Source organism: Zalophus californianus, chromosome 11 (assembly GCF_009762305.2).
Source record: "Zalophus californianus isolate mZalCal1 chromosome 11, mZalCal1.pri.v2, whole genome shotgun sequence".
NCBI classification, from domain to species: Eukaryota; Metazoa; Chordata; class Mammalia; order Carnivora; family Otariidae; genus Zalophus; species Zalophus californianus.
In genome coordinates, this window is record NC_045605.1 from 59,267,520 (window position 1) to 59,284,304 (window position 16,785).

The window sequence follows — 16,785 nt, forward strand, 5'->3', positions numbered from 1 at the left end:
GGGGCTTGAACTCATGAACCTGATATCAAGAGCTGCATGCTCTTCCGACTGAGCCAGCCAGGTGCTCTGCTTAATATTATTTCTTGATAATTTTCCCATTTTCAAGTTATCCATAAGCGTAATCTTTAATTTCATTCTGCCTTTTAAAATGTATCACTTATCTAAGAATCTCTGTCACCTTAAGTTGCCTAAATGATTTTCTCCTTACTGTCAGTTTGCTCAGTTTCTCAGCATTCTCTGTGCAGTAGCTTCCTTGGGCCCCCTGAGAAGATTCAGAAGTAGATGAAGCCCAGCCCCTGTCCTCTGAGCTGGCTGGCTAGAAGAGGAGGATGGGGGAGAGGCAGGCACTCTTTAGCTCTCATACCCACAGACTGATTTGTACGTTAGGAGTGGTCTGCAGAGAGTTTGGGGGGGCTCCAAGAAAGCATGGACCACCTCCAGGCAGAACGAGCAGGGCAGGCTTCATAGAGAAGGTAGCTTGTGATCTCAGTTTGAAGAATTTTACTACATGGAGAGTAGACCATTTTCATGTTTTAACTAAGAGACGAAGGAGAGAGGTAGAAATATATCTTTGTGCACATGATGGCAGATAAAACAAAAATATGGGGAGCTATTCCATGATGAATATTCAGCTGAGGGGGATGTGCTGGTGCCAGCGTGCATCTCCACTCCCGAATCCTCATTCCACCGAGACTCACGAGGAATTTATTGCTCATTTTAATCACACCCAGAGAATGAATTGGCAGGAATATTAGGCAGATAAGCCTATCATATATATTTTATTTGCATATCCCCGTGACAGAATCACAAGCACATTTCCTATATCTATATTTTTTCATTTGCTTCAGGGGTAGCTGGGGATGCAGTGCTCCCCTGGGCCTGCATTCTGGGCTGTAAGCCTGGGTGCGCCCATCAGAGCTGGGGAAAGCCCTCTAGGAGAGAAGGGGTGAGGTACACAAGAGGGTAAGAGGGTTCTCTTACTCCTCTTAGGGTGAAGTGATACCCCTTCCCCATTTTGCCCAGCCTGCTCCCCGCTGCATCTCATTTCAAGTGCCAACATACTGCATGCCTAGCCCTGTGCTTGGCCTTACAGGGACAGCAGTACCATCTGACCTTTGTTGCAGGTTTACTTATTCACTGTGGGCCAGACACAGAGCTATCTGCTTTATGGGGACAAGCTTTTGCTCTGTCTTTTGTTTTTAACTTTTTAAAAACTTTGTATTGAAATATACTTTTATAAGGTGCATATATCACAAGTATATATCTCACTGAATTTTCACAAACTAAACACATCTGATCAAGAAATAGACCATTATATTCAGAAACCCACCTTATACTTCTTCCAGTCACTACCCATCCCCCAAGGGTAAGCATTATCCTGATTTATTTTTACATAATTTCAAAAATAGTGCAGTGAATTCTGTAAACTCTTCATCCACGTTACCTATTGTTAATTTTATCACGTTTGCTTTATGATGTATATAAATATTATATATAATCTATAATCATATAGAGATACATAATTTTTTCTGAACTATTTAAAAGTAAGTTATACACATGATGCCCCTTTACCCCTAAATAGTTGTGTTTCCTAAAAAACAAGGACATTTACTTACCTTGGTACAGTCCTCAGAAGCAGGGCATTAATCTTTATATTAATAATCTGCAGATGTTATTCACATTTTACCAGTTGTCCCAATGATTATCCTTACAAGAAAAGGGAATTCTGGATCCCAGGTTGGATTTAGTTTCATGTCTCTTTAGTAGTCTCCTTTAACCTAGAATGGTTCCTCAGTTTTTCCTTGTCTTTCATGACCTTGACATTTAATGAGTTCAAGCAGGTTATTTTGTAAAATGTCCCTCAATTTGGGTTCATCTAATGTTTCCTTATGATTGAATTCAGGTTATGTATTTCTGGCAAGAACATCTTCTGGTGTTTATTTTCAGTAAAATCATTAGATAACCCTGTGCTAAGAGTAGGAATAGGAGATTTGTGTTTTAAATCTCATCTCCCTGAACTCCCCAAAGCAGGGAACAGGTCTTTTCTTACCTGCAAGGTGGCAAGTGCAAGCTCTAGAGCCAGACTGCAAGGGTTAGCATTCTGTCTCTATTACTTGCTACCAGAGGAACTTTGTTTTAATTTACCTCACCTCTGTACAGGGGAGGAGGAGATGCTCTGAACTTCCTAGGGCCATGAGGATTAGAACAGCTAGTCCCCTATCGGGTGAGACTTCACAGTTGATGCTAAAACTAGTGAGTGGGAGTTTGAGGAGTAACAGGATTATTTACATAGGCTCAGATCCTCATCCTTCAGGATACTTATGAATTACAAAGGGGGAAATGGTAGTAAAGAAACCTGGCACAGACCACCTTAACCAAGTGATCAAAGTTAACATCACCAGTTGTAGGATAATCAACATGCTCGTGCCTCCTGATAGGATGCACTGAGAACACAACTCATCTTCTCACTTGAGCCAGTCCTTGCCCCTCTTAACCTTCTCTCACCAGTCCTTGGATCAGCCCAGCTATTTGCAGAATGACATGATCTGATTTACATATTAAAACATCACTCTGGCAGCAAGGAGGATGGGGCTGCAAGAGAGGAGAATGCAATCCAGGATGCTGACATAACAGTCACCAAGTGTGGTAGAACTGATACCTGCCCTGTTCCCTGACTTCCTCTACAGGGATATATACTTGATGAGCTAGCTCAAGAGATTTCCAAATCCCTTGGGTGCCTCTCTCATTCTCCAGGCTTCTTTATTGTACCTCCTGGGCTCCTCTTACCATCATCCCCTGCATTCAGGGTTTTTTTCCATCATCCCCTGACCCCGGTCTTATCTGTTGCCCGCTGGTCCCTTTGGTGACTTTCCTGCCCAGTCCTTTCTGTCATTCCAGCTTCAGAACATGGCAGAAACCCTGTGATGCTAGTTGAGGTCAGGGTCAGGAGGATGGGGCATATATGAGTGTATCTGAAAGCAGCCAGTAGGCTCTGTGGCCCTGACCTTCCATGAGGAGGCAAATTGTAGCTTGGCCTTTCTTCTCTTCCCTCCTCCATACCTACTACATTCTTACCCAGGGTCTCATTCTGCCTACTCATCACTCCCACCCCTGCCTCAGCTGCCCTTTCAGTGAACATATTGCCAGGTTCATTGTCAGACCTGTTCCCTGAGGGATACCCTGTAATAGGGGTGCCTAACATACCCCTTCTCTCTGTAACCGTCCCCAAAGAACCACTCATCCCAGCCACCCACCTCTGAGAGAGAGCCTAGCTAGGCTTCACCCCAGCCTCCCAGCCCTTTCCTGTAAATGCACTCACAGCCAGGAGGGGTGCCATATTAAATCAAGAATGATGGAAACCAGTGGCCACGATTATCCAGCCAAGATGCAGCATGGGGAGCTGGTTGCTGCCGGCTCCAGGTGAGGGCTTCTGAAGCTAATTGCATATGGCTTTTATTAAGATGATCACTCCCCCACTCCTGCTTTCCTGGGTGGCTTCTTCCTAGTGCCTCTCAGCCCAGTACCCTCTGCTTCTACAGGGCGGGTCACCTGCCCTATCTTCTCCTCTCTTGGAACCCTGTCAAAGCAGGGCCTTGTCCTTAGTCCCTGTAGGCTTCCTCTGCATTGCCTCAAAAAGCCAGGAACAGGGGTGCCTGGGTGGCTCAGTCATTAAGTGTCTGTCTTCAGCTCAGGTCATGATCCCAGGGTCATGGGTTCGAGCCCCGCATCAGGCTTCCTGCTCAGCAGGAAGCCTCCTTCTCCCTCTCCCACTCCCCCTGCTTGTGTTCACTCTCTCACTGTGTCTCTTTCTGTCAAATAAATAAATAAAATCTTTAAAAAAAAAAAAAAAGCCAGGAACAGTAGTAGGAGACTTACCAAGTGCCTTCTCCCATCTTTCTCTCCTCCCCCAAATAGAATATATACAGACCAAGTATTTTCCTTTCCTAGGTTCTTCCATTAGCTAGCTTTTCACAAGCCTGGGCTCATAGCTAATGCCTTAAGAAGCCATTCATTCATTCAACACATTTTTTAAAAATACAAACTGTGCTAAGCATTTGGAAAAGAGCATAAAGCAGTAACCTTTAACCTGGTTTAATCCCAGGATCCTGTACATTTTTATCAAACAGTCTGATCCAGGGGCACCTGGGTGGCTCAGTCGTTGAGCGTCTGCCTTCGGCTCGGGTCATGATCCCAGGGTCCTGGGATCGAGCCCCGCATCGGGCTCCCTGCTCAGCAGGAAGCCTGCTTCTCCCTCTCCCACTCCCCCTACTTGTGTTCCCTCTCTCACTGTGTCTCTGTCAAATGAATAAATAAAATCTTTTTTTTTTAAAGATTTTATTTGCGAGAGCGAGAAAGAGAGAGAGAGAGCACATGAGAGGAGAGAGGGTCAGAGGGAGAAGCAGACTCCCCACCGAGCAGCAGGGAGCCCGATGCAGGACTCGATCCCGGGACTCCAGGATCATGACCTGAGCTGAAGGCAGTCGCCCAACCAACTGAGCCACCCAGGCGCCCTGAATAAATAAAGTCTTTAAGGAAAAAAAAAAAGTCTGATCCTTTTCAGAAGTTTTTCTGAATAGATATTTGGGGTTCCAGGTAGGGGGAGAATCAGGATATGCCTAGATTAAGGCCACAGGTTGGATCTTTCCCAGGACACGCTAAGCTCCTAAGAAACCAGCCAGGGGTGCCTGGATAGCTCATTCAGTTGGGCATCTGACTCTTGATTTCAGCTCAGGTCATGATCTTGAGGTTACAGGATGGGGCCGGGTCAGGCTCCATGCTCAGCGAGGAGTCTGCTTACCCTCTCCCTCTGCTCCTCCCTCCACTCATGCGCTCCTCACCCTCCCCCCCTCAGAATAAGTAAATAAATCTTTAAATTAAAAAAAAAAGAAAAAGGTGCCTGGGTGGCTCAGTCAGTTGAGTCTGCCTTCAGCTCAGGTCATGATTCCAGGGTCTTGGGATCAAGTCCAGAATCAGGCTCCCAGCAGCAGAGAGTCTCCTTCGGCCCCTGGGTGGCTCAGTTGTTAAGCGTCTGCCTTCGGCTCAGGTTATGATCCCAGGGTCCTGGGATCAAGTCCCACATCGGGCTCCCTGCTCAGCGGGAACCTGCTTCTCCCTCTCCCACTCTTCCCTGCTTGTGTTTCCTCTCTCGCTGTGTCTCTCTCTGTCAAATAAATAAATACAGTCTTTTTAAAAAAAATTAATTAAAAAAAGAAAAAGAAACCCAGATCACAGTACAACCTTTCCCCCATACTCACCCCCGTAGAAGTTAAGGCCCCTTTCTCCTTGCCCAAGAAAATAACAGGAATACTAAAACCACCTAAAATCATGACACCGAAGAGTTATAGGAGATAAAAAATTTCCCTGGAGAAGACTTAGGGAGACCAAAGTGTTTATACCCAAACCAACAGAGTGGCAAGAAAAGTCATGTTTGCCTATGACAGAGGAAAAAGATATGTTCTAAGAGGCCCCATAGATCAGTGCATGGAAAGCACCTAGAGGCAGAATTCTCTACCACATAAGGAAAACTGACAGGCAGAGATGAGCTGCCTTGTGCAGTGGAGGTGTCCCCAGAACCCAGTTGGTATTGAGATGGTACCCTCAGACCTAGGCTTCTTCAGGAAGGAGCCATTTCTGGGCAGTGGGGACATCTAAGTTGACTAGGCTCCTAGATTCTGCTTGAGCCAGAGAATTCTTCATCTGTGGAGCCCATACAGCTTAAATTAGGTAAAAGGGTTCCAGTGCCCCTACCTCATCCTCCATAAAAGCACTGGGTTAGATAATTATCAAAATGCAGTGAAGGAGGAGAGAAGTAACATTTACCAAAGGCCTGTCAGGGGCCAGCTCCTGTGCTGTCCACTTGAGTCCCTCACACCACCACTTCTGCCTATACATTTGCTCTGTGCCAGAGACTCTGCCACATTCTTTGTGTATATTATCGCACCTAATCCTCACCAGCATCCCACCAGGATCCTGCAAGGTGGTGTGAGTTTACTGTCTCCATGTTAGAGATGAGGAAATGAAAATTCAGGGAGGTGAATTAACTTCCCCAGGGTCAGCTCGCCAGAGGGTGGACGAGGTGAGGTTTGAATTCAGGTCTGTCTGGAGCAAAGCCACTTATCTCTGCCATACAATTTGCCCCACTGTGAGCCAAAAGAGGAGCCAAACTTCCCACAGGGACAACTGTGAGGCTTAAAGGAGACACTGTATGTAAAGTGCAGTGCCTTTGTACGGTGCCTGGCACTCAGCGAGTGGTTCCACAACCAGTAGTTAACCTCATTCAGTTGGCAGCATGCATTGACTCCTGGGTGCCAGGTCCTGTGCTGTGTCATAGAGCTGTGGAGCTGAATAAGACTTGGCCTTTGTCACTGAGGACTGCATGGTTGAGAAGGAGAGACAAACAGGCAGTTAAATAAATGCTCTGGAGGTGCCAAGGGCAGGCGTAAAGCCTTACACCAGTCTCCTTAGACAATGTGGTATTTAAGTTGAGATCACCAGGGCATTTAGAGGTAGATGGGAATAGAGGAAACTTTGTGGTGAGGGAGCAGTATGAGCAAAGGCCCAGAGGCAGGAAGAGTCTGAGACCTATCACTGAGGGCAAGTTAGGAAGCAGACCCGGCAAACCCTCGGCAGCCAGCTTCCATTGCTTCAAGCTGCTTTCGTGGCCTGCCTGACTCCAAGCTGGCCAGGCTGCTAGCCGTGTGGGACCAGGCAGGATGTGTGCATCTCCCCATCAGAGCCTTCCAGCCCAGTGGACCCAAGTGCTGAGAGGGGCTGGGTGGGCAGGGAAGAGGAGGAGGCAGATATATGGTGGAGTCATCAGAGCCAGGTGATGTATGTGGTGCCTGAGGGAGCAGCATGGTGACACTCTGGATTCCAACCGGCAAGCGTCGCTCCACTGGGATTGGCGCCGAATTATTGCTCCATATGAAACCCAGGACTGATGGGAGCTTTCAGTTACAGACTGATAGCAACAGCCAAAATTGGATTGTTTGCTATTTATTTTTTTTAACTTCTGTCAAGGTCACTACTGTAACAGGAAAACACTGCCCAAGCAGCAGGTATTTTTCATCCACTCTGCCTGCAAGAGCAATCTGCAGCCACAACTTTTGTGACAGGGCCTTACCTTGGCAGCTCTCTTTCTAGAAAACTGTCAAGTGTTACAGGGTCTTAAGGGAAAGGAGCCTCCCTAAGATCCAGGTCTTTCTGTCCCACTCCAAGTCCTGCTTCCTTCCCCCATCCACCTGGCTCCATGAGCACTTTATCATCAGACCTGCACACTCATGCTCCCTGCCTGGCCTCCAGATAGTCCCACATCCCCTGTCTAAGCCAGTAGTACAGCTTCTTCAAGCCTCCAGTCACCCAGAAGCCTCCCCACAATGTTCCTGGCTTTGCGTATCCTTCCCTTCTCTGGACTTCTGTGCCACCCAGTTTAGCTGTTAATTCTCTCTTCTTATCTGTCACCAGATTTATTTTGCAAACATTCACCAGCTGCCTTCACAGTGCCAGGACTTCTGCAGTGAGTAAAAGATAGTGCCTGCCCTCAGGCAGTTCATAATTGATTTAGAGGACAGATTCAAAAACATGGAACAAATTTGGTTTTTGTTTTGTTTTTGTTTTTAAGCAGGCTCCACACTCACATGGAGTCCAATGTGGGACTTGAACTCACGACCCTGAGATCTAGACCTGAACTGAAGTCGAGTCAAACACTTAACTGACTAAGCCACCCAGGTGCCCCAACAAATTTGTTTTCAATAGTGGGAAGTTTTTGTTTGTTTTTTTGTTTTTTAGTGATAGGTACAAGGTAGAAATAGGCATGCATGCTTTGGAGGAAAATGGTTGATAACCACCTGAGAAGTATTTGTGTACAAGCCCTGCCTCACCTCCCTGTCCAACTTAGAGCTCCCTGAGGACAGGCCTGGCTCTCCTCTCTTCCCTTGTAGTGTGATCACACTCAGGTCTCCTTCCTTCTGCCTTTTCTAAAGCGGACCAACAAGCTAAGGGCCAGATACACACCAGGCACTCAGCAGCTACTAGAACCCCCTAGGTTCCAGTCCTCCTCCTTCTTCCCACCTTACCATTTCCATCATGGCATGCACAGGGCCAGACACATGGCAATTGCAGAATAATTGTGTTTAATTGAAATGCAATATCATTGAAGTGGAGAGTGTTCATAGCTCTGGTTTAAAAACCAAAAAGGTTTTTGGGGCACCTGGCTGGCTTAGTCGGTGGAGTGTGTGACTCTCGATCTCAGGGTCATGAGCTCAAGCCCCATGTTGGGCATAGAACTTACATTAAAAAAAGAGAGAGAGAGTAAAAACCAAAAAGATTTTCAAGAGGATAAGTGAAAGGAAAGAACCTCTATTTGTTAAGCACTTATACTGCATGCCAGCTCATTATGTACATCATCATATTTAATCCCCAACTTACAGATGAGAAAACTGAGAGGAAGTAACTTGCTCCAGATAATAAGCACGTCTTGTAAGTGATAAAGCTGGGATTCAAACCCAGGTCTTTTGTCAGACTCCAGAGTCAAGGGTTAATCTACTAGCGGTACTTTATTTTACTAGCAGGGTGAGCCAGGACTCCTGAGCAGTGGCCACCTAAGGTGAGGCCTAGGACAAAGGGACATGGGAAGGACTGGGCCAGCCTTCAGTGGCCAGGAGCCAGAGTGTGCATCAGGACCCCTGGAGCCCCAGACCTATGTTTTTTGCCCCTGGGTTATAGTGTAGAATGAAACGATCCTTCTGGGCCCAGTACTCCTGAGCCACCTTCTCTTTCCCCCCACAGTACCAGGAGAAGCAACGGAAGCGTGAGGCGGAGGAGCGGCGCCGCTTTCCCCTGGAGCAGCGGCTGAAGGAGCACATCATTGGCCAGGAGAGTGCCATCGCCACAGTGGGTGCTGGTGAGTATCAGGATGCCAGGCAGCACCAAAAGAGGGCGGGTTGGCTCGTGGTCTGCTGCAGTGAGGTGTACATCCTGCTGTCACCGTACCGTGCAGAGGTGGCTATTACAACTTAACATGTGTTGAGTACTTTCTGTGTGCCAGGCGTTGTGATAAGCTCTTCACATATGTTGTCGTTTAGTCCTTATAACAACCCCGTGAGGTTAGTACCATTAAATCCCCCCCTTTTTTTAAGATATTTATTTATTTGAGAGAGAGAGACAGCATGAGTGGGGGGCAGAGGGAGAGGGAGAAGCAGACTCCCCACTGAGCAGGGAGCCCAACACGGGGCTTGATCCCAGGACCCTGAGATCATAACCTGAGCCGAATGCAGACGCTTAACCGACTGAGCCACCCAGGCCCCCCAAATCCCTGTTTTACAGATGAGGAGGCTGAGATACAGAGCACTTATAATAATCGCTCAGGCTGCTTTCCTGTGCTCTCTGAACTTCATCTGGTCCACTGTCCCCATCCCCCACCTTTCAGGTGGGCAGACTAAGACCCAGAGAACAGGAGGTTGTCCATCACTTGTAATGTAGCAACTCAGCCAAAACTAAAACTTCTATCTTTTGTCTCCCAGCCTGGAACTCTGCCACTCTTCAGTATAGTTTGTCAACAACTGGCTCAATTTTAGGGAAAACATCCTGAACAAGTCTTAAGTACCTTTTTCTCGACCCTAGAAGCTCTTGTGTCCCATACTAGGAGCCAGACTGCTCTCTGGTGTAACCCCTACTCTAATTGCCCTCCTACCCATGTGGACCCCACTAGAGAGAATATAAAACTAAGGTTCTGCTCAAGGTGGTGGGCTCACCTCTGTTCTGTGACTCGGGTGCATGACTCTCTGAATGTGACCTCAGACAGATGAGGCAGGGGCAGAGTAACCCATGCCCAGCTTAAACAAGGTGTCCCCTAAGGCAGTGGTTCTCAGACCATGGTCTTTGGACCAGCAGCATCAACATCCTCTGGGACCTTGTTGGAATTGCAGATCTCAGGCCTCACCCCGAACCTCTATGGAATCAAAAACTCTGGGGTAGGGCCCAGCAATCTGCGTTTTAACAGGCCCCGCAGGTGATTCTGATGCTCAGCTCAAGTTTAAAAACCTCTGCCCTACAGTGTCTCGGCCCCATTCATGTTGCTTACCCCTTCTCTCGAAGCATGTGGTCCCACCAGATGCGGTCCAATACTGCGAAAGACAGCATCTGATAGAGCTTCACTGATAAAAGAAGACATCAGGCTGTATTGTGGTACCCCTCTGGGACATGGAACGGCATTTCAGCCCTAGGACACCAATTAGAGTAGTAATTGAAAAATGAAGGCAGCCACCCCTGCGACACAGCAAGCCCGGCCTGATCTCCATCCTCCTCACACACCAGTGGGACTCATGCGGCGGTCATGAGCGCCTCATCAGGGGCCTGACCTCAGCAGCAGATAAAAGGAGTCCACGACCAGAGCTGCCTCACCAGCTAGAGGTCAGAAGGCTGCCTGTAGCCACACACAGGAGCTGAGGAAAGCTTTTTTGAACACACAGGCCCCACTACTGAGGCCCAAACCACACTAGGCTGCCCTTTTGTGTCTGGATACAGACATCCACTCTCAGCCACCACCTTGAGGGTGGCAGCCGTGCACTTCTTTGCCAAGGCTGTGGCTGAGGTGGAGGGAGGAGAGACCGTGGGAGCTCTTGGGGGTTGAAGAGAGGAGTTGCCCATGGGAGAGAGATTACGTGGGCGGAGAGCTCAGAAAGCATCTCCTGTTGGAGTTTCCTGTCCACAAGGGCCAGCACTGCCGCTGCCATCGTAGTGTTTTCCCTCTGCTTCTTACACGGCCCTTTCCCAGCTGGCTGCCTGCTCCTCTCACCTCCTGCTTCTCCCCGGCCTCTCAAGCCCGTAAGATGTGAAGCTCCCAGAAGTCGGAGGGAGCAGGGAGGAGGACTTGGGATGGAGAGAATTAGACCAACGTGGGTCTGAGGGCAGGTCTTCCACTTAACAGCCGTGCAACTCTGGCTACTCACTCGGCCTCTTTGAGTGCCAGTCTCCTCACCTGTGAGCTGGGTGAGGCTCTCACAATACAGCCCATGCTCTTTCTAGTCTCTGTCCTCAGGATGTTTACCATCCAGGGTTGGGCATGTTCTGTAGATCAGGCCCACAGTTATTTCCTTCAAGCCAAGACTGATCCACAGTCCCAGCCCCAGGCTGGCCTCTTCCTCTGATCCTATACCGACCTCTGAAGTACCACCCACGTTGTCTCTCCTTGTTGTTGACCCAGAGCAGGAGTAAATGATCCAGCTGCCCACCTCCGAGGGGCTGTCGGAATGTCTGCCCTGAGAGTTTCCCTCTACCCAGAGCTCCATTCTGTTACCCAAACTCTGCCTCGGATCAGGAAGGCCCTACGCCTTGTCCTGTGTTAGGTAGGTTGACCCTGCTGGGTTTCCAGTGACCCTAGAAAAGACAGGTATTAGGGCCTGAGCTGTGGGCTTGGTATATCTGCTCCATTTGTATGGTGGTAATTGTATGTCCGCCTAGCTGAGACCTCTGTGGCTGGTGATCACACTGATAATGATCAGGTAATGTTCACCTACCAACCTAGGTGAAGCATGAGTTACTTTCCGGGTCAGAATTTGTGGTAAGCAAGCCGCAGCCAGTGCCTCAAGGTCTCTAGACTGAAGCAGGTGCAGGAGAGAGAGGCGGATCCAGAGGGGTAGGCCGGGCCTCTCTGGATTCTCTAGGCTAGCATCAGATATATGCTAGGGACTGGCTGGGTGGAGCCTGGCACCCCAGGGGTACCATGAGGATGGGCAGCCAGAGAAGTGCCGCAGAATGAATTGATTTGATAAATGGCCATTTATTACCCACACGAATTGGCTGAAACCAATTTCGGTCACATCAACCCCTGGTAAGTGCTGGGATATTGATTTGTGCAAAGTAATACAGTGAATTTATCAGTGTGATCCCCAGCTGCAGGGCTTCTAGCAAGGCTGGCGCACAGTTACTGCCTTACAAATGGAGGAGATAAAGCACCAACCCCTTAGCTTATGCCCCATGGCCTCTCTGGTCTTCTAGGATCACTGGAGCCAAAGCAAGGCCAGCATACATACCACAAGCCAGAGCGTTGGCATTGAAAGTGAGGGTCTCCTTCCAGAATCCAGAGCTACTCTTAGTCATGGCAGAGGGAGGACACCTAGCCCATTGGTCCGACCTCCTGGGAGCTCAGAGCCTCTACATCCCACCATTCTCAGAAAAGCAACCAGCTGTCTATTTAGCACATTCAGGGCTAGACTCCACCCCCTTCTTCCTACTAACCCACCTCCTGTGCTCCTACCTCAGTAAAGGCACCACCATTCACCTGGTCTCCTAAATAAAAACTTAAGACAATTCCTTGGCTCCTCCCTCTCCTTCACCCCTTACAGCCCGTCACATATCAGTTTCTAGCATTCTGCCTCTTAAATGGGTCTCAAACTTGGCCTCTCCCCTCCTTTCCTAATACCACAGCCCTTGCTCAGGACCTCAGGATCTCCCATTTGAACCATATAATGGCCTCCTCCCTGGTCTCCCTGCCTCCTTTTGTTCCCCTGTAATCATTTCTCCTCCCCAGCTGAGTAAGCTTTGTAAAATGTGAAAACTCTCCTGTCTAAAATCTTTGGGTGGCTTTTGCTGCCGTAGACCAGGGTACAAGGCCCACCCGTGCTGGCTCCCCGCCCCCCCGGCCGGTACGCACACCGGGCTGCTTCTGCTTCCCTGGACGTGCTGTATTGATCTGCTTGCATTTGTGGGCGCTGCCCTGCTGCCCTCTCTGCTTGGAATAACTTTTCTTCTGGCCCTTTCCCGACCCCATGTCCCACACTCTGGCTGGTTTTTACTTAGCCTAACTCAGTTCAGGAGCAATAGACTGTAGACTCCTGAGAGCAGAGACCATGACTGAATTATTTTTGTTTTTCCAGTTTCTGGCACAGCACTCTTCATGAAGTAGATGTGTAGTACAGTTTGTTGAAGTAATTTGGTTGGGCCCCTGTCCATCTCTGTGCTCTGAGGAAAGGAGAGAAGCTGTAAGCCTGCCCTCTAGTAGCTCACAAGCATACTAGGAACATGAATGTATTGAAATAGTAACACTTACACTACTTGATCTTTGACCCCTCAGGTGGACAAGCCATTCCCCAGCCCCGCTCTGGGTTAGCCTGCACACCTGGAAGCTTCCCTGCAGCTCCTTCTAACCAGGGGCTTATCACCAACACCCATTGCACCTGTTCCCACTTGACTCTGAAGCCCATGAATTCCCTCAGGAAAGCTCAGCCATCACAACTGATCTTCCTTGCTGGGATCTGGCCTTCAGAATTCTGAATTCAGAATCTCAGCATCAGCCACATGGCACACAGTGGGCTATTTCATGCTTTACTTCCATTTTTGACAGTCCAGAACTGTAATTGCCCAAGGCCTGCCTCTTTCTGGACCCCCCTCAGAGTCCTGTTTCTGAGCTGAGATATACATCCAGGCCATCCCTGAGTCATGGCGTGGCGGTGATTAATTTAGAAAACTGCTTGCAGTCCCACCTCCACCCCATACCACTTCATATGTTCTCGTTGTCCAGACCATCCTGCCCTTTCCCTGGCCTGCAGAGATACTCAAGACCCAGGCCTTTTCCAGAAAGCCTTCTTAGTCCCCCACCAGGACACAGGGCCCGTTCTTGGGGCTTCCCATGGACACCTTTCATCACTGCACTTACCACAGGACATCTCTTTGAGTGTCTCTCTCCAAAGGTCAGGAACTACCTCTCGTTCAGCATTTCCCCAGGGTTGGGCACACAGGCGTGTGTGCTAAACTCGAGTGAATGAAGCCTGAGCCCCTCTTGACATTCAGCCTCTCTCCGACACAGATTCTCATCCCAGCCTCCTTCTGGAAGGGTGGTGCTCTTCCTTCCAGTAATTCCTGCCCCAGCACACACATGCGTGCACACACACCTGGGGTGGAGGGTGTTCAGCAAAAGCTGTTTGCATTGTTTATGTGTAACCACTCAGTAGCAATAGTTTGCCTTCAGAAACACTAATCCTTAGAGACTAAGAAGAGAACTGTTCTCTCATCCTACCAACCTGAGGCTCCAGTCAGTACCCATTCTGACAGCAAGCACTTCTTGAGCACTTGCTATGCTCCCCGAACCTACAAGCTATAGGCAGGAGATTGCTAAAGATGTTCACGTGACTCAACCACAAGAGTTCCTCTGAAGGACTGGTTCCCCTAAGAGATGCCACAAGCATGGGACAAACATGTGACAAACATGTTAGGCTAAAAAACCCTCCCACACCAGATCACTAGAACTTACCAGGAAGGAGGAGTGAGCCCACCCAGATGGCCTCAGAACCTGGAGCTGGACGGAGGCAAAGGCCTGGGATGGGAGGAGGAGGGAGCTGTCTCCTCTCACTTTGATTTTGCACACAATGGGTCTTTCTGTCTGGAACGTAGCATCACACCCGTACTGCCTGGCAGTGGCCCCTCATCATCCTGGCAGGTGTCAGTCGGGCACGATGGCTCTTCCCGCACTTCTCCCAGGGCTCCCATCCCACACAGCAGTGCTCGCCTAAATGGCACAGACCTTTCTTTAGCCCAGTACCTGGCTCAGAGCTTGTTTGCTGCACAGATTGAGAAGGCTCCCAGGAGAGGGGTTAAGAAGAGAGAGGAAGCCTTCTTCACCCACAGGTAGATAATGACCTCTGGGAGTATTGAGACTTGGGTCCAGGCCTCACTCTTCTTCTCTGTAAAATGGAAATCAAAGTATCTGTTTTTTCCTCCTTGTGATTCCAGAAAGACCAACAATTAATTCATTTAGTCAGCAAGCATTATACCACCTCTGGGCTAGTCCCAAGGGTCCCTCTAGCACCTGCTCCCGTAGATTACACAGCCTGGGCACACCCTCCTCCAGGACACAAAGGCACGGGTGGATGGAACGCCTTGCACTGCCCCTCACTGAGCCCCCATCTTCTCTTCTGTAAAATGGAGGTAGTACTGCTCAGGACTAGCACGAGGATGAAAGAGGTATGTGTCCCATACCACTACCACTGCCACTGCTTCTGTGACTACTGTGGTTGGCACTTTTCTGATTATCGGGCTCATACAGAGTGCCTTCATAACCCTGGGCTCATTTCATCTACGTGCGGGGCTGGCATAGCATGTGTCTGACCATTTCTGTTTTATAGCTGAAGAAACTAAGGCTCTACAGGAGTGTTTTATTCAAAGCCAGTTAGCTAGAAAGTGGCAGAGCCAGGACTCTAAACTAGATCCTATAACTCCTACCCTGTCTACCATACCACCCTGTAGGTGAAGTGGACCAGAGAATACAGACCCCGGGAGTTAATGGAGTAGAGATGGGGTTGGGTCATCAAAAAGGTTGCTGCATGTGAGTTTGAAGATGGTCCAGTAGTGGTGGGTGCAGCCGGGAGAAGGCGTTCTGCTAAGGGGAAGAACAGAGCAAGGAGGCACTGGTGCTGGCCCAGCCTGTGGAGAGGCAGCCGGGCCTGTGGGAGCTATCAGAGATGGGACCGGCCAAGGAAGGGGCTGAGCTGCCTGCTCAGGGGACCCTGACACCATCTCGAGCCCAGAGAGTAGTCAGGAGACAGTCGGAGGACAGGGGCTCCTGAGGCCACGTATCAAAGGCTGAATGAGCTAGACTGGAAGCTACAGAAAGACAAGTTTTCTGGGTGAGGCTAGGGTATGAGGAGGTGCTGTGGCCGGGGAGGGCTGACTCCTTTCTTTAAACTCCTGAAGCACAAGTTCAGGCTCGAGAGTTAGCCAGAGCTGAGGGTAAAGCCCAGGGCCTTCATTTGTTTACCTGTGTAACTTTGAGCAGGTTACCTAACTTCTCTGCATATATTTCCTCATCTGTAAGAAGGGAACCAAGGGACGCCTGGCTGGCTGAATCGGAAGAGCATGCAACTCTTGATCTCACGGTTGTGAGTTCGAGCCCCACATTGGGTGTAGAGATTACTAAAAACTAAATAAACTTAAAAAAAAAAAAAGAAAGAAAGAAGAAGAAGGGAATCAAATTCCCTGCCCTGCCAGCTTTGTAGATTCATAATGAGGCTCAAATGAAGTTATGTATATGGAAGTTTTTAATAGACTGAAAAGTCTAGCAGAGTAAGTTGCTGCATTGGCTGGTCCACAGTGAGACATCAGTACCTATGGCCACGTCTCCAGTGGCCCATCAGTGTCTCTGCCCCAGCCTGACAGAACCCTCAAGGTTCCCAGCCGTGGTCATCAGCCACCCTGGCAGCCACACACCCTGGGGGCCTGCCTTCCTCAGTCTTTCCTAGCTGCTTCCATTTTTCATTCTGTCGGACTCCATCTGCTTGGTCGTTTTTCTCTTCAGATATTATTAGAAATATCCAGAGTTGTAATTGTTTAATGGTTGGCATTTCGCCTGTTTCACAGGGGGCCAGATCAAACCCACCCCAGACTCATGCCCCGGGTCTGGCAGAATTGGCCAGGGACAGCTGTGCAGTGGAGTCTGCCTGGCATTATAAAGAGCTCTCTCCCAGGTGCATTATTAGAAAAGAAGGGGGAAAGATGGCCCCAGGCATAATCCAATTCCACCTTCTCCATGGTGTTTTTGAACTGCATAGCCCAGCAGTGTGTAGCTCTCAGTAGCTGGGAAGCTTTCCTAAAAGAGAAATCAAGATCAGAACCTCAGGTACCTGACACCTGGGGAACCCCACTTCCCCCAGGCCACCTGTCTGATGCCTGGACACTTCTGCCTCCCCCAGATACCCCACGAAGCCTGAACCCAGTTCATGCTCAGCTTCTTTCCAACCTACCTTCTCAGTTCCCCCAACTTTTGGAAGAATGTGATTTCCTTTCAGATGACCC

At 49.1% G+C, this 16,785-nt stretch overlaps 1 protein-coding gene across 4 annotated transcripts in view; it reads left to right on the forward strand.

Annotated features, from left to right (window-relative positions):
• The window catches only part of CLPB (caseinolytic mitochondrial matrix peptidase chaperone subunit B), a 173,174-nt gene that overhangs the window by 105,485 nt on the left and 50,904 nt on the right, over window positions 1-16,785 (forward strand). For all 4 annotated transcript variants that reach the window (XR_003517316.1, XM_027578461.1, XM_027578462.1 and 1 more), the window contains exon 7: window positions 8,788-8,902. Coding sequence is in view for 3 of the 4 variants with exons in the window: in XM_027578461.1 (XP_027434262.1) it covers window positions 8,788-8,902 (115 nt within the window). In the remaining variant the exon portion in view is untranslated. The remainder of the gene's footprint in view (window positions 1-8,787; window positions 8,903-16,785) is intronic.